This window comes from Ovis aries, chromosome 19, assembly GCF_016772045.2.
Source record: "Ovis aries strain OAR_USU_Benz2616 breed Rambouillet chromosome 19, ARS-UI_Ramb_v3.0, whole genome shotgun sequence".
Classification (NCBI taxonomy): Eukaryota; Metazoa; Chordata; class Mammalia; order Artiodactyla; family Bovidae; genus Ovis; species Ovis aries.
In genome coordinates, this window is record NC_056072.1 from 59,342,023 (window position 1) to 59,363,288 (window position 21,266).

Here is a 21,266-nt window from a genome sequence, read left to right on the forward strand (position 1 = left end):
CTCGCTGGGCAGGATGGGTGTGCGTGTGCGTGCACGTGTGCGCGTGTGTGCGTGCACGTGTGTGCACGCCTGTGCATGTGTGCGTGTGCGTGTGTGCAGGGGGGAGACCCCTTTGCAGGCCAGGTTCAGTCTGGTCTCCTGCCCAGCAGGGCACACAGCGCTCCAGGCCACGGGCTGGCACTCACCAGGGGCCCTGTGAAGGGCCTCTCGGACACGCTCAGAACCATTCCGCGTGGCCAGGACTCCTCTCCCTTGCCCGCCGTGGAAGAACCATCCCAGCAGCGCACGTCCTAGGGTTCCTGCGCCTGAGGCGCTGCCCACCGAGGCGCTGCCCACGGCCCCTCACAAGGCACCTTCTGCAACCTCGCTGCCGTCCACCGACTGCCCTGGAGGCTCCCCGAGCACAGAGGCGCTCGCTGCGCTGGGAAACGCTCCTGATGATGGCAGACGCCGGCTTCCACGGTAGTTTTACACTGTGGATTGCCGGGCACCTACACCACTTCTTGAATATTTAACGTCACCAGTTAAAGTTTTTTCTTTGTTTTAAATTCAATATTACTTCTTATTTAGGATACCCATAGCTTTTGATTAAAACTCAAACTTGGGTTAATGATCTGGTTTTGCTAAAACGGTTAACATTTTATATTCAGTTTCTCCCACTGAAAACTATTCGCACCCCCCAAACACATGGACCCTCTTTTAGTCCCAGGAGGAAAATTTCATCTCACAGAAAACTTGTTAAATGCTGACCTTTGTTTTTCTTTACTTTTATTTCTGAAACGATTAAGATATATAATCTATGGAATTGGAAATTGTCATTTTTAGAAGCACTGAGAGACTTCGGCCCTGCTCTAATTGCTCCGCAAACCTTTAAAGGACTCTGCAGTCTGCAGAATCAGATGGGAAGCGCTGATAGGCCGGCTGACACAGAGAGGCACTTGTGAGCGGCGAGGCTGTGACTGGTGCTTCCCACCCACCCGCTCCTTCTGGCCCCGCAGCCTCAGAGTGATTTCCTACCCTGGGTTCATGGGAATAGGAAAAGACACTGTTTGATTCATTCTGTGGAAATACTGGGGATTTAGAGAAAGACAAGACGGGCCAGTCATGTCACTTCCTGTCCCAGGATCAAAGTGTGGGGAAGAAACAGAGTGACCGGGGGCTGGTGCCGGGCGCGGGTGGCTCCTGGCTCTGACCCGGCTTCCAGCGGGGCCCCTCGAGCCGCTGTGACCTTGGGACCCCTCAGAAGGCCCTGGCGTTGGCTGAGCCGAGTGCCTACTGCGGAGGCAGTGTGCAGTGCCGGACGGAGGCCGTGGACGAAGCCGAGAGTCCTGGTCCCGTCTGCACCAGCCCTTCTGGGCCTGGCAGTCTCCCCTCCCATCCCGAGGATCCCAGGAGGCAGCAGAGGCGGGTGGGCAGGGGGTGGACAACTCGAGCCTCCCCTCGCAGCCCCCGGCCATGGCAAGGCACTCAGGCCACTCTGCACGCCAGCAGGGAGCGGACTCTCAGTGTCGGGACTGCACTCCTGGTCAACCGAGGGGAGGCTGGGGAGGCTGCTGTCTGCCAGCTCAGGCTCACAGACTGATTAAGCCCGGCCCCAGCTCGAGCCTATGCTGAAGGCTGTGAACACACGGAAAACCAGGCCCCGGTCTGTGAGCTGCGCGCCGGAGGGAGGGGCTGGGCAGGGGAGAGGGCTCACAGCGGGGCGGGGCGGGCTGCCCGATTCTGAGGTCCAGTGGGGGTGACGGGAGAGACGCCCGGGGCCGCCCTGATTCTGGGGTCCAGTAGGGGCAGGGGGAGAGACGCCTGGGGCCGCCCCGATTCTGGGGTCCAGTGGGGGCAGGGGGAGAGACGCCTGGGGCCACCCGATTCTGGGGTCCAGTAGGAGTAGTGGGGAGAGATGCCTGGGGCCGCCCGATTCTGGGGTCCAGTAGGAGTAGTGGGGAGAGACGCCTGGGGCCGCCCGATTCTGGGGTCCAGTAGGGGTGGGGGGAGAGATGCCGGGGGCCACCTGATTCTGGGGTCCAGGCAGGAGAGGACTGTTGGAGAGACAGCTGGACTGGGGCTGGTCCCTGTTCAGAAGGACAGGCCATGTGGCCAATGGGATCTTAAATGGAAGCATGAAAGCCTCTTTAAGAGAGTCTTTAAGGGTAGACCTTTAAGAGAACTTCTGGAGGCGGGGCTGATAAAGATGGGGCACAGAGGGAGGTCTGGAGAGCAGGCGAGCCTGCATCGGGGGGTGGCCCATCCATGGACACTGCCACTAGTACTGGGGACTTAGGTGTGTCTAAAGCGAGTCCTTTTTTTTGGAACTGAATGCACTTATGTTAAATACAGCTTTACATGACTTCCCTGGTGCTTCCCTGGTGGCAGAGGGTGAAGCAACTGCTTGCAATGCGGGAGACCCGGATTCGGTCCCTGGGTCCGGAAGATCCCCTAGAGAAGGCAATGGCACCCCATTCCAGCACTCTTGCCTGGAAAATCTCAGGGACGGAGGAGCCTGGTAGGCTACAGTCCATGGGGCCGCAGAGTCGGACACGACTGAGCGACTTCACTTTTACTTTACACGACAGTAAATGCATTAAACTCCCGGTAAGCGGAAGTTAACTGGCCTTCCCTGGTAGTCCAGTGGTTAAGAATCTGCCCTGCAACGCCAGGGACACACGTTTGATCTCTGGTCTGGGGCATTCCCGGTGGCTCAGACGGTAAAGCGTCTGCTTGCAGTGTGGGAGACCCGGATTCGATCCCTGGGTCCGGAAGATCCTCTGGAAAAGGAAATGGCAACCCACTCCAGTATTTCTGCCTGGAGAATCTCATGAACGGAGGAGCCTGGTGGGCTACAGTCCATGGGGTTGCAGAGTCCAATGCGGCTGAGCAACTTCACTTTCTTTCCTTCCGGGAAGACCCCACGTGCAGCAGGACAGCTAACTGCACACAAAACAAGCACTCAAGCCCGCGCGCCCAGAGCCCGCGCCGCGCGGTGAGAGGCCCGCGCCGCACGGCTGAGAGCCGGAGCTCCACGGCAAGAAGCCTGCCCTCCACGGCGAGAGCCCAAGCTCCACGGCGAGAAGCCCGCGCCGCACAGCGAGAAGCCCGGGCACCGAGAGCCCGCGCCCCACGGCGAGAAGCCCACGCACCGCAGCTAGAGAGAGCCGAGCACGCTGACAAAGACCCGGAGCCACCACAAGGAAAAACAGCTAACAGGGAAGATAACCAACAAAGCGAAACATGGCCCTGCACAGTAGTCTGCCCCAACTCGAGGCGACGCTGTGAGCCCCAGGCCTGCTGTGCTGGGACGGAGGGGACGCGGGGGATGCAGGGGACAGAGGGGCGCAGGGGAGGGAGGGGACGTGGGGGACGCAGGGGATGGAGGGACGAAGGGGATGTGGGGACAGGGGGACGCAGGGGATGCGGGGGACACAGGTGACGGAGGGACGCAGGGGACGTGAGGGACGCGGGGATGGAGGGGACAGGGGAACGCAGGGACGCAGGAGACGGAGGGACGTGGGGGACGCAGGGACGCAGGGGACGGAGGGGACGGGGATGCAGGGGACGGGGGAACGCAGGGATGCAGGGGACGGAGGGACGTGGGGGACGCAGGGACGCCAGGCTCCAGGGCCGCCACGAGCCTGCAGTCCCGGCCGTGCTCGCTTCCCTCAGCTACTGTGTCGTCGCCTACCTGGGGTAATCGTTTTAGCTGACTTGGCATAACAGTACGACTCCTGTTCAAGAGCAGCGAGAAGGAGCAGAAAATGGAATTTGAAATGTAGGAATAAAATAATTGTGAGCCATGAGCTGTAATTTGATTTCATGCTTTACAAGGAAATGAAAGAAGGCTTCCTTAAAATGTGGGGTTTCTGCTCCCCCTCCCCTCCTCCCTGTAACCATTTTAGGATTTCCTCCCGCACCGAAGAGAAAATAGGATTGTGGAGAACGCTCGGCTCTCAAGTGTCACTGCCACTCAGGGGCCAGCTCGGTTTAATGTGAACTTCCCATTCTGGGTAAGAGGAAATTCTTCAATTAATAAACCGGGTGTGTGGAGGCCAGCCTTTAAGGTTTAATCAGTTTCATCTGCACTTAGGATAAAAAGACTGACTATTCTACTTTTTCCCCCTCGTTTTTCCTTCTTTAAAAAAAATAATAAAATGAATGTTTTATTTTAAATTCTTTGAGGTTCGTATCTCCTCTTTCAGGAAATATTGTCTGTTTCATGCAGTGAGTATGAAAACTGCCCCCTCCTTTTTGACTTTTGCTTAGACTCTTTTTTCAAAAATAACTAAATTATCCCCTGCCCTCATATACTGTAACAGCTCGGGAGATGACACGAATTATACAGGATTTTGGCAGACACCTCAGAAGAGCGGGGGAGAGAGACAAACCGCCAAATATGGGTGGGAGAGCTCCGTGTGGACAGACACCGAGGCTGGACGTGGGAACGTGAGCCGGCAGCACCCTCGCCACTGGGACGTCTGGGCCGGACAGCCTCAGCTAGCAGGCTGGGCTACGTGGTCCGCGGGCACCAGACGGCAGGGTGAGCCAGGCCGGCTCCCCGCGGGACCTGCTGAGCAGCCAGCAGCGAAAGGATCCCCGGGAGAGACAGCTCCTGAGACTTCACTGCTTGGGCCCTGGATGCGCAGGGCCTGATGGGATCGGGGTGGGGTCGTGGTCAGGCCCCGCGCGATGAGTCTGCACCTCGGCTCCGCTCACCAGCCAAGCAGCAGGCCTGTGTCTGCATCTTCAAGATGGGGGCAGGCCACTGAGCTGCGAGCGGTGTGTGCCTCCCGGGGCCCTCGGGGCACGGAGCCCCCGACCTGGGTCCTCCTGCACCCATGCGTGCCCGGGCAAGTGCTGCTTTTAAGTCCGTGCTCTTCACGGCTGCTGCTGCTGCTGCTGAGGCGCGTCAGGCGTGTCCGACTCTGCGCGACCCCACAGACGGCAGCCCACCAGGCTCCCCCGTCCTTGGGGTTTCTCAGGCAAGAACACTCGAGTGGGTTGCCATTTCCTTCTCCAATGCACGAAAGTGAAAAGTGAAAGTGAAGCTGCTCAGTTGTGTCCGACCTCAGCGACCCCATGGACTGCAGCCTACCAGTCCATGGGATTTTCGAGGCCACTAAGCTTCTGCAAATCTGGGGCCCATTGTGGGCACGAGCCTGAAAGCCTCATCACTGCACCGCGGCTGCACGGACCACGGCTCTGCGCGTGGCTGGTCAGGCTCATCACTGCGAGAGAAACCCGAGGCTCAGTGCACGGCGGGGGCTCAGCGCACCGTGGGGCTCACGCAGCAGGTGGGGCCCCAGGCAGAGCTGGCCCTGCCTGGCCCAGGGCCCCTCAGCCTGCGTCCTCCTCAAGTGGCACCGGGGACAATTTCTCTTAAAGACGCAGCCTGTGATCCCAAAGCAGAAACGTCCCCGGGTTTCAGGCTGTGCCTCCCCTTCCCACAGACAGGAGTGAGGGCAAGGCCTGCAGACACAGGTCACCACACGTCAGGGTACAGGGCTCTCCCAGCACCCTTCCTGCCTGCCCGGGGAGGCCTGCTCACAGAGCCTCATTCTCCCACCTGCATACCGGGCTCACCGTCAACTACGGGGCCACAGGCAGACCTCAGAGCCCCAGGCCTGGCGTGGCAGGTGCTGAACCTGAGGTCCGAGCCTCACCGACCCCAGCCCTGGATGAACGCCTGTCCCAAGGTGGGGCCAGTGGGCAAATTCAAAGGCCCCCAGGGCTCATGGGGGCCTCCATCTGGAGCGAGAGGATGCCACGGTCACTCTGGGGGCCGCGCTGCAGGGGACGGCCCCCCCAACCCCAGCTCCCGCCCACGTGGCCAGAGAGGAATGCGGGCCTGGAGTTGCCAGATCTTCCGATTTTTCAAAAGAAGCCAAAAATCTGGGCCTCTGCATGAACTGTGCCAACTTTTAAATGTCGACAACCAATTCCAAAAACATGTTTGAACTGTGTGGCCCAAACAAAACATGTTTATTGGCCAAAGCCGGCCTGCAGCTCCCAGCAGAGGGTCTCCGGAGGGGGCTGGAGGTCGCGGAGCAAACGCCCACTTCTTTGGCCAGTGAGTTGTGCTGAGCCCTGGGCCCTCCTGCCCTGGGTCTCGGGAGCAGGGCAGGTGCTGGGGTTGGGGGCTCCTCCTGGAGGAGCTGGGCAGGGCCCCCACGGTCCCCAGGCAGGCCCCCCAGGGGGTACAGTGGGGCTTGAGGCCGTGGGCCTGTGGCCAGAGAAACCTTAGCTGAGATCTGAACTCTCATGGGCCCCAGCGGGGGACTCTGCAGGCCTCATCTGGGGTTCCCCAGGCCCCCCAAAGGCTCCCCCTGCAGCCTCACGGCCGGCCGCTTACCGGCGGGCATCCCCCCAGTGTCGGGCAAGGTTCTCCCACCAGCTCAGCATGCCGGGACACAGGCAGCCCAAGGGGGACCCAAGATGACGGTTCTCCCAGAACAGCGAGGTGGAAACCTCGGCGACCCAGGGCCGGCACGTCCCTGAGGACAGACGCCATCCTTGCTGCTGGCGTCCAATGGGGCCAGGTGCCCTGTCCAGCCCACGTCCTGCACGTGGAGTGGCTGTGGCGGCGGGCACACAGCCCACAGCCCTGAGTCCACAAGCAAAGGGCCCCCCCGAGTGGGCGAGACCGTGGGACAGTGCAAGCCCCCCGAGGGGCAGAAGGCAGGGCGCTGGGGCTGGCCCCGCCTCAGCCTCCCCCACCAGCCCCAGCCCGGCTGTCAGCCCCGCGTTCCGGGACCTGGGCACCTGCACTCACCCCTTCCCCTGGTGCTGCACGCGGGGACTGCAGCTCAGACGCCACCACCCCGTCTGGACCAGGCAGCCCTCCCCTGGGCTCCCAGGGGCCCACGATGCCCAGCACAGCCGCATCCTGTGACCCCCGGAGCCCCTGCAGCCCCCCGCTACTCGGAGCTGGTGGTGAGCAAGCCCCTCTGCAGGGAACACAGATAACTGGGGGGCAGTGAGGGCCCTGAGCAGCCCGCCGTGAGCCGCGGCCGGACTCCTCCCTGGCCTGGGGCGTGATGCCCCCGGCACGCCGAGTGCCCACGTGCCAGAAACGCGAGGGGAGGAGGGTGCAGGGTGGGCAGCCGCGTCCAGGCAGGACGGCGCAGTGAGCACCAGAGCCAGACCTGCAGAGGGGAATTCCGCAGACGCAGAGCGTTCCTCGGGAGAAGACCCCTGGGACCCCAGTGACAGGGAGGAGGGGCCCTCGTGCGGCCACGTGGGTGAAGACACGCTGAGACTCCGGGTGGGGCAGCAAGCAGCCCAGGCCACAGGCCCGCCGCCCCCCGCCAGGGAAGGGGCCCCCACCCCGAGACAGCTGGGCCGTGTTCTGGGAGTTCTGAGCAGTGGTGCTTGCTGCTGTGGCCTGAGACACAGGCAGGTCCTTCCAGAAACAGGGCCCCAGCCACGGCAAGCCCCAAGGCAGAGAAGGCACGGCGGGTGCAGGGGCTGGGGGGGTGAGGCCGGCCAGGCTGCCTCAGGCGGCAAGGTCGGAGCGTGCAGGGTCGCAGAGCCTGAGAGCGTGGTCTCAGGAATCTGTTTACTGGGGAAGCATGAGAAAAAAAGAAGGAAAAGGAGGGGGGAAATCTACCATAAAAAGTCAGTAAAATCAGCAGAATTCCTTCATGAAAAGGGTGGAATTAGCATATGGCCTCAGCTGCCAAGTGAGGCCACTGAAGCAAGCAACGAAAATGAGTTCAAGACACAATCAGACGTTTTTCTGGACGGAGTCAGAGGGACCGAGCAGCAGCCACCCCCCCCGGGCCTCTCCCCCCACGCCTCCCTCCCCAGCTGCCCCCCAGCCACGCTGGGCCCCTCCGCGCTCCATACGCAGCCCCCAGCGCGGCCCACCCCTGCCCTCGAGGAGCTCTCAGTCCGGTGGGCAGACACACAGATCCGTAAGGTCAACGCAGTGGAGGACATCAAAGCAAGAAGCGAAGTCTGCGCTGAGCCGCAGAGGGGAATTCCGCGGCTGGGGGTGGAGGGGGCAGGAGGAGGGGGAGTGGGGAGGGGGCCGGTCCAGCGAGGATGTGGCAGGGATGTGTCCCGCATTCCCCAGACCCTGGGGGTGGGCCAGACCCCTCGGAAGGGCCGGAGGCGCTGGCTGCTGGCTCGGGGACCGGACCCCGCTTCTCTGCAACAACTCGGGACGGCTGTTGCCTCTCCCCCGGAGGGCAGCACACACGGCCGCCTGGGACGGAAACACGGTTCTTCGTGGGAAAAGTCCGTCAGCCTCTCAGGCCCAAAGGGTCCTGTGTCCTCCTTCAGGGACTCCTGACAGCGGTCAGCAGCACAGAACCCCTGGGCACCTCTCCTGCAAGGACCACCAACCTCCTCTCTGTGATCATGGCACGGGGGCTGGCCCCCGCACCTTGGCCCTGAGCGTCTCCCCTGACCCCCGGTCCTGGGTGTCTCCCCTGGGCCCTGGTCCTGAGTGTCTCCCCACCCCGGGCCCTGGTCCTGGGCATCTCCCTTGCACCCCGGTCCTAAGCGTCTCCCCGCCCCGGGCCCTGGTCCTGGGTGTCTCCCCTCCACCCCGGTCCTGAGCGTCTCCCCTGGGCCCTGGTCCTGAGTGTCTCCTCACCCCGGGCCCTGGTCCTGGGCATCTCCCTTGCACCCCGGTCCTAAGCGTCTCCCCGCCCCGGACCCTGGTCCTGGGATTCTCCCCTGGGCCCCGGTCCTGAGCGTCTCCCCTGCCCTGGGCCCCGGTCCTGAGCGTCTCCCCTGCGCCCCGGTCCTGAGCGTCTCTCCGCCCCTGGCCCCTACACCCACGCATCAGAGCCCACTCTGCCGCCTCCTGCATGCGGCGAGCCTCTCAGACTCAAGCCGGGAGTGAGGGGGCACAGCACCCTGTGAAGACCCGGGGCGAGGAGACGACGCCCCGCAGCGTCCACCAGGGCCCCTCGCGGCCAGGCCGTCTTGGGGTTGGGCCCCGGTCACCCCCGCCCCACGGCGAGGTCTCTGAGAACAGACACAGAGAAGGCGCCACAGCCACAGAGCCCAGGACGGGCGGCCGATTACAACGTTACCGAGCAGGACACGAACCCGGACCAGCTGAAGGGAGAGAGACGCGGGCCACACACACCCCCGCCTCCCCTATGGGCTCAGGGCACCTCGCCCGTCATCAACCTCTGTACCAGCTACAAAGGCCTGCAGAGCCCTGGGCCCAGATTTCTACTGGGCTCTCACTACTTGGGCGTGAATAATTCAGACCCTGGCCACGGGACTGAACTCAGTCCGCTTGCCCCTGACCTCAGGCAGGGGCAGAGGACAGGCAGTCAGGATGCTGTCTCTGGCCCAGAGCTGGTCCCCAGTCATACTGCTGGCCTCTGTCTCCCCCAGTAGGAGCTCAGATGCGGTCCAGGGGCCCACCACGACCACCGGGGCATTCCCAGGTTTCAGGGGTTCTGTCCCGGGACCCCAGGACAAGACCGGATCCCTTGTTGGACTACAGTAAGGCTGAGCAGTCCACACGCCACTGCCCCCACCCCTGCTGATGGAGCCGTCCCCCCCGAGGACTGCTCGGAAGCGCCGTGGGAAACGCAGACAGACGCGCTGGGAGCGCCCTGTGCCTGGCGGGCGCGCTCCTCAGGGTGGGGCGGGCAGGGGGGACGGCAGGACGAGGGCGCGCTCCTCAGGGTGGGGCGGGCAGGGGGGCTGGCAGGACGAGGGCGCGCGGAGCTGCTGAGCAAGCCGCCAGCGTCTGTGTGGTTCAGAGGAGAGACTCCCGGCCCAGGACACGGAAAGCAGGCCCCGAAACTTCAGACTCAGGGGCCTCAGCAGGAAGACACCACGTCAGATGCTTGCAGGTGGGGGCTGCCCGGGGGGCCCAGCAGCTGAGACTCTGAGCTCCCACTGCGGGGGGCCCGGGCTCGACCCCTGCTCAAGGAGCGAGAGCCCACAAGCTGCACCCGAAGAGTCCGCACGCCGCGACCGAGGACCGCCCGGCCACAGAAGCGTGACAGAACAGACACCCACGGCGGCGTCCTCGGTGACCAGACTCCCAAACGCCCCCTCGTCCTCTCCTCTATTTTGAGGAATTGAGAGTTTCCTCTATTTCGAGAATCAGATTCTCAATACGCATGAATGACTGGGGCGGGGAGAGACTTTAAAAAAAAAAAAAACCGGTGAGGAATCGAATCACATACACCAACTCCCAGGAAGCATTACCAAGCTTCGTGGGCACAGCGGGAGGCCGAGCGGATGGTCTCAGGCCGGGGCGGCGGGCAGAGGTCCCGGGGGACGGTCTGTGCGGCAGACACCACTCGCCTCAGGGGGCCCGGACCCCCTGGACTCCCCAGGCGGGTACCAAGGGCCCGAGGTGGTGAGTCAGGCGGGCTCCCGGAGGCCCGTGGAGGGGTGGTGAGTCCAGGGAGTGGCCGGCGGGGCCTGCTGCTCTGCCCCCGACGAGCTCCTTCACAGCAGCCTCCCCGCCTCCCTCTGTGAGCATCTCGGCCCCCTCAGCTGACGGGAGGGGAGAGGGTCCCAGCCTCCTTAGGAAGGAGGCCACAGGGAAGGCCCCAGACCAGAAAGAGCACAGCACCCTGACACGGAGAGCCGCCGGCTGGGTGCCAGGGGGAGGGGGCGCTGCCCAAGGCCCCGGGCCCAGCACCACGCCCAGCAGAGCCGGGAGGTGGGGAGGATGGACAGACCAGAACAGACGTGCTGAGCCCGGATGTGGGCCCTGCGCTCGGCTGGGAGCCCGCCCATCTCCCGTCTGAAAGCAAGGAGAGCAGAAACCGTCCTGAGCTACAGCTGGTGTCTGGGCCGCTTCATCCAGCGCGTGAGACACGGAGCCGATTGTTTTCCGGTGACAAGGAAGCAGAGAGGCTGAGAGCACAGTCTGCCTCCAGCTGCTTCTGGGGCGGTTCTCACAGGCCCGCCGGGGTCAGGGCCAGGCGGCACAGAGGGCCGCTCAGGCACCCCGCTGCGGCCGGGCTTTGTCCTTCACTCCCCTCTGGACTTCAGGGCCCTGAGTTGCGCAGAGCACACCTGTGCAGGGCGTGCCCCTCGGCCCTCAGCGTCTCGTGCAGAGAGCCCATAAGAGGGACGTGGGATGAGAGAAAGCGCGCGCGCTCTGGCCCTGCCTCCCGGGACGGCCTCCGCCCCTGCTCAGCCCGCTGGCCGAGCTCTGCAGCCGCCCCGAGCCCCTGCGCCTTGGGTGGTTTTTATTTTCCTCCTCTTCTGCTGTTTCCCAAAACTGGGACAAGAAAACGTACTTTACGACAACTGCAAATACTTTATAATGAAAGCGACTACACACCAAGACACTAGTGTGGAGACGCTTGGCTGTGTGTTACCCGCTCAGAGTCCACCCCAGAGGGCTCCCTCAGCCACGTCAGGGACCTGACGCTGCCATGGGGGACAGTCTGCCCCTGCCCCCGGACAGCTTCCAGCCTCAGCGCCCAGCCCTGCAGCCCAGCCGCAGCCGCAGCCACAGCCAGTGGGAGCACCGGGCCTGCTCTGAGCGTGGCCCAGCCAGCACCTGCCTGAGACCCTGGCCTCTGCAAGCGGCACACAGGGCCCTGGTGAGCGCTCCTGGGAGGTGGAGGGAGCGGGCCGGGTGCCAGGGAGGAGAGGTGTGGGGAGACCCCCGTGCAAGCCTGAGGGGGCCACCGGGGGGTGCTCCCTGGGCCCCCCTGGACTGGGGCGGGAGGAAGGCCTGTGCAGACCACCCGCTGCTCCAGCGGGGGCTCAGGACGCCCAGCCCAAGCGCAGCGCTGGATTTGGAGCTGGTGTCCAGCCCTCGGCCTGCGGTGGACACGACACGCCCCAGTGCAAGCGGGGCCTGGTGACCAGCCAACCTTTGATGTCCCTCCAGGCCACAACCGGCCAGGTCCTCAGATCTGTTTATTTTTCCTGTATAACTTTTGCAATGTTTCAACTAAACAGACAGTTTTTATCAACAATTCCCAGAGCAAGAAAAATAGCCGAATGCTTGGTTTGTAACGGAAGCCAGGAGCTCTGCGGGGCTGGCGGCCGTGAGAACAGCTCCCGCTCGGAGGGGCTGGAGACCCATGAAGGGCCCCCGCACCCTGCCTGCCAGCCGCCGAGGGCGCTGCTCTCCCCCGGGACCCTGGTCCCAGCTCAGCCCCCGAATGTGGCAGGAACCCTGGGCCCAGCGCCAGGCACAGGCTGGGCCCAGCTGGCCGCTCAGTCTGTCCTGCGTCTTCGGCAGGGGCACTGACCGGCAAAAAGGAGCCACGCTGAGCGCCCCGGGCAGCTCCAGAACCACACAGAGGCAGTGGCCGGAGGCAGGCCTCGATCCAGCTGTGCCTGAACCTGGCCCACAAACTGCGCTGGTTCCAAGCAGCAGTTTGGGTGGAATTCCTGCCCTTCGCAAATGAAGACTACACACCAGCAGGCTTCACCGACTCTCCTCCCCTCAGCATCCTGCCTTTGACCTTTCAGGGCATTTTCCAAGCAACCCCAGTGCCAGTTTGCACCCTCGCCTCACCCGACCTGCGGGGGCCGCGCATCTCCGGCCCCGAGCTCTCAGGGCCGCTCCCGATGTCACACGGAGGGCAGGGCCACCTCCTCGGAGCCCGACCCTCCCAGGAAGGCCCGGAGGCCTCACTGTGCCCGGTCCCGTCCGAAACGCAGCGGACTCACCCCTCACCCCCAGGGCCTGAGTCAGCTGGACATCAGCCAGGGAGCCCACTGGGCGTGCGGAAGCCTGGCCGCAGGGAGCGTCCACTGAGCGTCCGTGTGCAGCGGCCGCGGCTCGGGGCTGGAGTTTGTGCAGAGCATTGCCGCCACCGGGGCCTCACGGCCCACCTCCCCACCTTCCGCCTCGGTTCTCCACCTGCCCGGACCCCACCCTGCCGCCCTCAGGCCTTCGCGATGGGCGTCACCGCACGGCTGCCTCCGCCTCTGAGGCTGGGGAGCCTCTCCCTGCTGACCACATGCCTTCTCAATGCCACCTGACTTACAGCCCTCAGGAGACCCAGAGCCCAGCAGTCCCCAGCCTCCCCCCCGAAACAAGGGCCCTCGGGGAGCCCCACTGCCGACACCTGCCGCAGACACTCTGGGGTCCCCTGACGGCCGTGGGCCTGCTTGGTCCCGGCCCGCAGACAATACACTCTCGAAGGTGCCGCCACAGGCTGAGGCAGAATTTTGCTTAGACATTTCATCTGATGTAACTTTGACCAGGCAGATTCCATTGCAACGGCAGGAATGTGCCCCCAACAACAGTAAAAGCTAACAAGGTCGTGTGCAGAGATTAAGACGGCCAGGGTGCACTACGAACAGCTCGAGTCTGGGACCGCCAGTGGTAACCAAACAATCAACAGCAAACTGCCCCAGGCCTGGACGGCCTCGAAGGAAGCTGAAACTCACATCTCACGTCGTGCTTCTCACCAACCTATGTTACATCAGCGATCTGTCACTGAATGATTTTTCTTAGGTCGAAATTTTTTCTTGTCAAATCGCAGTAAAATATTAAGGATGGTCCAGAAATGCCAAGTCAGCAGGGACTGTGAGGGGCGTGCAGGTGTGCCCCGCTGCACAGCGCCTGCCCCACGCTGCGCCCTCCAGGTCAGCACACACGTGTTGCACGCACATGCCTCCAGCCTTGCCCACGGCTCGAGCGCGAGCACAGAGCGAGCGGCGTGTCCGCAGCCTCAACGGTCGGTAAGATGGGGACAGGCCGGGAAGACTCTTCTGCTGTTGTGACGAGCTGCGACATTGACTTGGGGTCTGGCGATGAGCTCAGCCCCCGGCAGAGAGGGGGCCTCCCCTTCAGCCCTTCCTCCAGGGCCTGATGAGGACCCGGACAGCATTCGAGGCTGGTGGCTGGTCACCCACACAGGGACCTTCTGCCTGCCCTGGGGCCCGAGGGGCCCACTAACTTGGGGCTGCAGATTCTGGCCAGAGGAAGGACCCAACGCTGCCTGGGTTCCCGGGCAGCCCCCAGAGAGGCGCCCAGAACGCCTCGCACCGCACGGGCCACGGCACTGGGTGCCGGAGCGACTCGCGCTGTGCACGCTGCCAAGGCTGCGCGGTGAGACGCGCGGGATCACCGTGCCACCCTGAAGAGGACGCAGGCACAGTCCAGGTGGTGCCCTCGAGCCCCCGCCCCCAGTGCCACACGGCCAGGAGGCTCAAGAGCAGAGCTGTGCTTAGGAGGCACGGGGCTGCCGGAGGGCTGGTGGTGCTCTGGCCCCTGACGTCATCAGCACGCCTCCCACTCCAGGGAGGTCCTCCCTACAGACGGCCATCCCGGCCACGCAGGTGAAGCCAGATCCACAGGGTGAGACTCGGAGAAAATCAGGTCAAAGGCTAACAAAGCCTCTGGAAGAGCAAGAGTTTCAGAAAAGCAGACGCGTGCGCACGGCCCTCTCCGGCGTTAGTGAGCGTGGGAGAGCTGCAGGCCACTTAATGGTCTAATAAAACGTTTACAGGCCAAGCTTCTCGCAGACAAAGGCCGCCTGAGACCAGAGCAGCCTGTGCTGGGGTCTGGGGCCTTTGATCAGGCAGATTCCACTGCAGTGGCAGGAATGTGCCCCCAACAGCAGTAAAAACTAGCAGCAAAGCCGTGCGCAGAGATTAAGACGGCCGGGGTGCACTATGAACAGCTCGAGTCTGGGATCACCAGTGGTAACCAAATGATCAACAGCAAACTGCCCCAGGCCTGGACGGCATCGAGTGTCTCTCGTCCCTGAGCACCTCTGCTCCACCCTGAGGTGCCTCGTGCACCCGGTGACCAGAAGCATCCTCACGGGGCAGCCCTGGCCACACAGGACAGAGGCCCGCTCCCCCACAGCTCTGTGGCGCGGCTGCGAGGCCTGTGGCCCACTCATTTCTGCACAGCTCAGTGCTGCTACGGTTCCAACCCACAGTCTCCCCCGAGGTGTGGCTGCAGAGCGGTATAAGCTCAGCCACCAAGGAGGGCTCACGTTGGTGCTTGGAGAGGGGACGTCCTCCTGTGTCCCCCGCCACGGGATTGGAGGCCGGCTCACAGTGGGCGTGCGGTAAAGCCGGGATGAGCAGGGCAGAGGCGACTAAGATTTTCAGCCCCAGGTCTGCAGACCCCGGCGTGTGAGCTGGCGTGCCAGGGCAGAGAAGCGGGTACATGCGGCCCTGGGACTTTAGACACAGCCTTCATTTCCTTGATGGTTCAGTTCAGCTCAGTCACCCAGTCGTGCCCAACTCTGCGACCCGCGGACTGCAGCACGCCAGGCCTCTCTGTCCATCGCCAACTCCTGGAGTTCACTCAAACTCATGTCCATTGAGTCGGTGATGCCATCCAACCGTCTCATCCTCTGCCGTCCCCTTCTCCTCCCACCTGCAATCTTTCCCAGCATCGGGGTCTTTTCCAATGAGCCAGTTCTTTGCATCAGGTGGCCAAAGTACTGGGGTTTCAGCTTCAGCATCAGCATCAGTCCTTCCAATGAACACCCAGGACTGATCTCCTTTAGAATGGGCTGGTTGGACCTCCTTGCAGTCAAAGGGACTCAAGAGTCTTCTCCAGCACCTCAGCTCAAGCACATCCGTTCTTCAGCGCCCTGATGGTAAGGCACTTAGCACATCACTTCGACAAAGAGGGCGACCACCAGGTGGGTGGCATAGCTGTTACAACGTACTTCCCCTTCAGTCTCTGCTTCTAAGACAGAGACTCTCAGAGATTCCACATGGTGCCCAGAGATGCGTTCTATCAGAGCACACAGCCTGGACACCAAGTGCTGACAGCCTGCTGCGTGGCGCCCACAGGCCCTGAGGGCGGCAGGCGGCTTGCAGGATGGGGCGCTGCATGGGAAGGCCCTCCTCCGCTAGAGCCCCGCGGCCCAGGGTCCCCACGTGTACAGCCAGGGCCCAGCCGTGTCAGCATCCACCCTGCTGCCCAGGGAGCAGCTTCCTGAAGCCGAGGGCACGGCTGCCCGGTCCCGTGCTTCTGGCTGTCTTGGGGGGCCTAAGGTTCTCACTGAAGATCTTTTCTTGGGACTTAGCTTTTATCAGATATAATTCAAGCAGAAGAACTATTCCCAGGAGGAAATGCTGAGAGACCATCAGAAGACATAAACTTTAAAAAGATGAAGCTAGCCCAAGGCAGGCAGGGCTCCACCAGCTCTGGACGAGGGGAGAGGATGGACCCGGCGCCGGCTCCAGAGCTGTGTGGAAGCAAGTGTGAGTGCGGCCCCGGGGCGTGCGGGCAAGGACGACCACTGCCCTCCCGGCCGCGGCCCCGAGCCCGACAAAACCACCCAGGGCCACGGGCACCGGCGCTGCCGGGGAGCCAGCACTCGTCCAGAAGGCCTGCACGCGGGGACAGCGGGGCTGGGCCCGCAGACACGAGGCGAAGGGAAGGGGGGCGGGGAAATAAATGCTCGGAGATGAAAGTCACAGGCAGAGACAGGCGGCTCCGCTTTTTAATAACTGAAAACACGAGTCAGGCCTGAATGTGCTCATTGTTCGGCAGAGGGGCGTCCACGCAGGCGGGACTGGCTGGCGGCAGTGAGGCCTGCCCACCAGAAGGAAGGGTCCCCAGGAGGGGAGGGGCCCAGGCTGCTCTGGGAGGGCGGCGTGGCCACGGGGAGGGAGAGCCGCGGCGAGGGGCGGGGGCACGTGGACTTGGGGGCCGGGGACCCAGGGCTCGCCACGAGCCCTGCTTAGGGTTGGGAGCGCAGGCGGGTTCTGCCTTCTGAGGGAACCCGGTGGTGCGGACAGGAGGCGTGAACACACACGTGCCCGTGGCCCTGCGGTGTCACGCCTGTGCGCGAGCCCCGCGGAGTAACCCAGCCCAGCACGGCCCGGCGTTCGGGCTCAGCCTGGGCACCGCTGCTCCAGAGCATGGGAACAGAACCAGAGTCCAGGGCTGGAGGGGGCGGCTGACCATGTGCGCACTTCTGCCTTGGTTCCAAGGGGGTGCACAGCGGCCCCCACACACACGCAGGGCACACGCGGGTGCGAGAGAGGGAAGCACACAGCAGGGGGGAGGCTGCGCTTCAACACGAGGCCGGGGCTGGGCGTCCGCTGCTTGACGCTCCCGTCCCACGGAGCCCGCCGGACCGACTGGGCCCCCAGGTCACAGGTGGGGAGCCCAGGCTCCGGAGCGAGCAGGACCAGGGAGTCACTGTGGGCTTCTGAGCACTTGTCTCTGAGCCGAGGCGTGTTCGCTGTCCCCCATTCACACGACGGGGTGCCTGCGGGCGTGAAACCACGGTGCTCACAGAACGTGATTAATGGTGTGGGGAAAACTGCCTAGAATACAATGGCGAAGTGTTAAAAGCCGCAGAAAAAACGTACATAAAATTTATAATTTCAACCATGTCAACTAGATGATGACTTTCTTCCTTATAATTTGCCTATTATCCAAATTTTCTAAAATAGGTCTGTATTAGTTTCACAGTCGGAAAACAATGGCTTTGTATTTGAGACTGTATAAAGGGCCTCTGTGTTCCCGCATCAGAGCACACACCCCAGCCACACATCCCGTGAGCCCAGCAACTCCCTCCTGCTCCATAGACCCCACACGCGCAGGAGGGCCAGGAGGCGCAGCGCAGGGCCACGTGTGCGGGTGTCCGTCGCGCAGTCCATCATGAGGGGTCGTTCCAGCCGGACTTTCTCTTCACGAGCCATTTGGGCCGAGACAATCCCTGTGAAGGGGCTGCTTCCTCATCTTTCTGCCTGGGCACCGACCCTCACACAAGCCGGCCGAGCGGCACCGGCGCGCCTTCTGAGGCCTCCCTGCTGGCTCGGGCTGCCCACTCTCCAGCCCCACACAGGCAGCCGCTGACCCGGGTCCAGCCCGGCCAGAGCTGCCTCCGCAGGCCTGGCGTCCCGCCCTGCTGGGAGTCTTCACCTCTTGCTGCAGGGACAGGCCGGAGCTCCCCCCAGCCCAGCCTGGCTCTCGGGCCACCGTGGGGACCCCACCTCACAGCAAGTCCTGGCGGCAGACCCCGGCTCTGCCCTCTGCCCAGCCCCCAGCCCAGCTTCCAGGGCCAGCGCCAAGGTTCGGGCATCTTTGAGAACGGACGGCTTCCTGCACCTGCAGCTCCGCCTGGGAGGCGCCTTCTGCGGCTGAGGACGGAGGGCCCCCCGCCCCGCAGACGCCAGAGATGGCAGCGACCACGGCTCGGGGGGCTTTGGGACGCTCCTTCTGCAGTCACCAAACGGCGCTCAGCAAGACCCAGGCTCAGCTCTCTTTCGCGCGGCAGCTGCTTCTGTGAACTCCGCCCCTCCACTGCAGGCAGCTAACCGTGGGCGAGCTTCCAGCCCCGCACCTTGATGGCGAGTCAGCTGTGTTTTCGGTATCTCAGAGAAGGAAAAATATCTTAAATGCTTTAGTAGTTAAACAAATAGGAGGAAGGCAGATTTTCTTCATGTTTCCTCAACAAAAGCCACAGAACAGCCTGGCCCCGAAACCTTAAAATGCGTTTAGATTAAAGGAAGAGCCCCAAATCGCCAACAGACGCAGAGCAAAGACCATGCGAGGTGCCGCCCTGCCAAGCAGGCCCTGCACAGGGCTGAGTCCAGGTACCCGGGTGGGGAGGACGGACAGACTGAGGATGCTCATCACAGACATTCGTGGAAACAACTCGGGGAGGGAAACAACCGGGAGCAGCCCCTCCCGCATCTTGGCCGCGGCCGGGCACTGCTGCGCCGGGCGGGAGCGGGATGCCGGGCCTGTGGCTTCACTTAACGTCACACTTAATGGGCGTTTTCCTGCTTTAAATCCCTCCGTCAACACCGTTTCCAGGAAGGGCGGCACAGGGGCCTCAGCTGCCCACCGGCGGCTGCTGTGGGAGGCGAGGCCATCTCTGAGCACACGGCTCTGGCTCCTGTCGATGTTTCCTAGAAGCTGAATTACGAAATCACAAATAGAATTTATTTAAGGCTCTAGAGAGATTTTCCACAACCAGCCCCCAGAAAGGCTGGGCCAAGCCAACTTTCTAGTAACTGCTGCTGAATGGACCGCAGTCCCCGCCGCCCTGAAGGTGTCTGAGGCTCAGCCCTGAGTGGCCGTGTCCATCCTGCAGGCACAGGAGACGAGGCCGCCGGCCGGCAGAGGGGCTGCCGCGGGGAGGCACTGGGGAGGCACGCGGGCGGCCCTGCGGGGCTGGGAGCGGTTGCCCGCCCCAGCCTGCCCCACCTGGACGGCGCCTGTCCCCTGCCCACCCCCAGCCCCGCCAGCCCTGAGGAAAAACCTTCCTTTAGAGAAAGGGCATCCCTGCGACGCCCTCCTTGTAGGGAGGCTGTCCTCCCACAGGACAGCCCCTCCTCTACACCCAGGAGAGGGGCCGTGACAACAGGTGGGCGAGGCTGGAGGGGTGGCTCCCGGGCAGCCCGCCCTGCTCCACGGGCGAAATGTACAAGGACGCTTGGAAATCGTCAATTAGATGTGATTCTGTGGAATAATAATGCCAAAGGTCCGGGTGGAACGCATTAGCTATGCATTCCAAATACCTGATCCCCAGCCTGGCCTGCAAGGCAGATACTCTCCCATCCAGTACAAAGGGTCAACAACTGCACTGCGCCAAGCTGCCGCCCAGGGCCTCGCGGCCGCTCGCCCAGAATCCAAGGGCCGCACCTGACGGGCGTGAAACACAGTGGATCGGAGCCCCTTTCATCTGCTCCACGACTCGGGGCCCCACGCCGCCCTGCTCCTGCACCCCGGGTCCTGCCGCCTGGCCCCAGGCAGAAGTCAGCACTGGTGCCCAGCGTCTGCTCCCGACCCCAGGCGCCCCCTCCCAGTCTCCCGGCCCCACCACAGCCCCCGGCCCCAGGACGACAGAGCACATCACACACTCGGACAGGTGCAGCCAGAGAGCCGGACGACCGCCAGTGCTGGCGAGGCTGTGGGCTCCAGACCCCTATGCCACTGGGAAAGCCGGGCAGCGGCTGCAGAGAGCACACCGGGGCCTCAGAAAGCAGGGGCGGAGTCTGACGGCTGGGGGGCGGTCCTCAGAAAGCAGGGGCGGAGTCTGACGGCTGGGGGGCGGTCCTCAGAGAGCAGGGGCGGAGTCTGACGGCTGGGGGGCGGTCCTCAGAAAGCAGGGGCGGAGTCTGACGGCTGGGGGGCGGTCCTCAGAGAGCAGGGGCGGAGTCTGACGGCTGGGGGGCGGTCCTCAGAAAGCAGGGGCGGAGTCTGATGGCTGGGGGGCGGTCCTCAGAGAGCAGGGGCGGAGTCTGACGGCTGGGGGGCGGTCCTCAGAGAGCAGGGGCGGAGTCTGACCCAGGGGTGCCTCTCCTAGGTGTAAACCCAGGAGAATGGAAACGTACGTCCACACAAACACCGGAACACGAATGTCCACGATGACTCGTAACTGTCGGAAACTGAAAATCAGTCAGACGCCCCTCAGATGATGGACACACAGAACGCTTCCTGTTCAGACTACGGGATGTTCTCTGGGCCCAAAAGGAAACGAAGCCAGCCTCCTGCCGCAGGTTGGACGAGCCCCCGAAGCACTCTGCTCAGCCGAACAACCGCACCCAGAGGGCCACGCACCGCACAGGGTTCCGCTTACACGGAGCGCCCGGCAGAGGCGCCTCCAGGGACACAGAGGACGCTGCCCTGAGCAGCTGCCGGAGGCAGAGGGAGGGGCGTGGGCTGCCGGTGCCGGGCCGCGGTCTCCTTCTGGGGGGGCGACTATCCTGACGGTGGTGGTGCTGACGCGCACGATTCTGTGCACGCCAAACGCCCCTGAATCGATACTTTACATGGCTGAATTGTACGGTATATGAATTAAATCTCAATAAAGCTGTTATACAAAGTTTTCAAAAATATATATTTACTGTACAAAGGAATGTTCTATTACAAATTAAAGATGTCCACCTTGTATCATTAAGTAAAAAGGAGTTACTTAAGTGCTTCAATTACCAGATTATGAATACATTTTAAAAAATTACCCATAGAAAGGTAATTCTACACAAATAAAAACACACCATTCATCATGTAGGGACGCAGCAGGGATGGGGCGTTAAAATTACCTCTGTCCATACTAAATGGGAGAAAATTAAAAGTTTATAAGTAGAGGTTCATAAATAGCTTTTACAAAAAGCTATTCACAGCCTCAGTCAGTTCAGATCAGCTTACATCTGAACTCCCAAAAGGACACTTTGAACTTCTAGAGGCTGTGGGATTCGTGTCGGAAGCGGTGGGTCCGCCCTGCACAGCACACAGCCGCGGCGGCTCAGCCGTGCAGCCAAGCGTCTCGGAGGGCAGTGGCACAGAGCAGGCCACGCGCTCCCAGTGTCCCCGAGAGACGCTGCCAGCTCCAGACACACGCGGCGAGTCCCACACAGCGACTTCCGCGAGCGGT

At 62.7% G+C, this 21,266-nt stretch overlaps 2 protein-coding genes across 4 annotated transcripts in view; one reads left to right on the plus strand and one right to left on the minus strand.

Moving 5' to 3' along the window:
* The window catches only part of EEFSEC (eukaryotic elongation factor, selenocysteine-tRNA specific), a 116,973-nt gene that overhangs the window by 67,312 nt on the left and 28,395 nt on the right, over nt 1–21,266 (minus strand). The window lies entirely within an intron of this gene.
* On the plus strand, nt 4,557–16,392 carry LOC132658224 (uncharacterized). The gene is made up of 2 exons (XM_060402969.1): nt 4,557–9,599; nt 9,645–16,392. The coding sequence occupies exon 1, from the start codon at nt 7,632–7,634 to the stop codon at nt 8,550–8,552; it is 921 nt and encodes a 306-aa protein (XP_060258952.1). The 5' UTR covers nt 4,557–7,631; the 3' UTR covers nt 8,553–9,599; nt 9,645–16,392.

Bases quoted from the DNA above. Each gene is read 5' to 3' on its own strand.
- LOC132658224 (XM_060402969.1), top strand. From the start codon at position 7,632: ATGAAAAGGGTGGAATTAGCATATGGCCTCAGCTGCCAAGTGAGGCCA.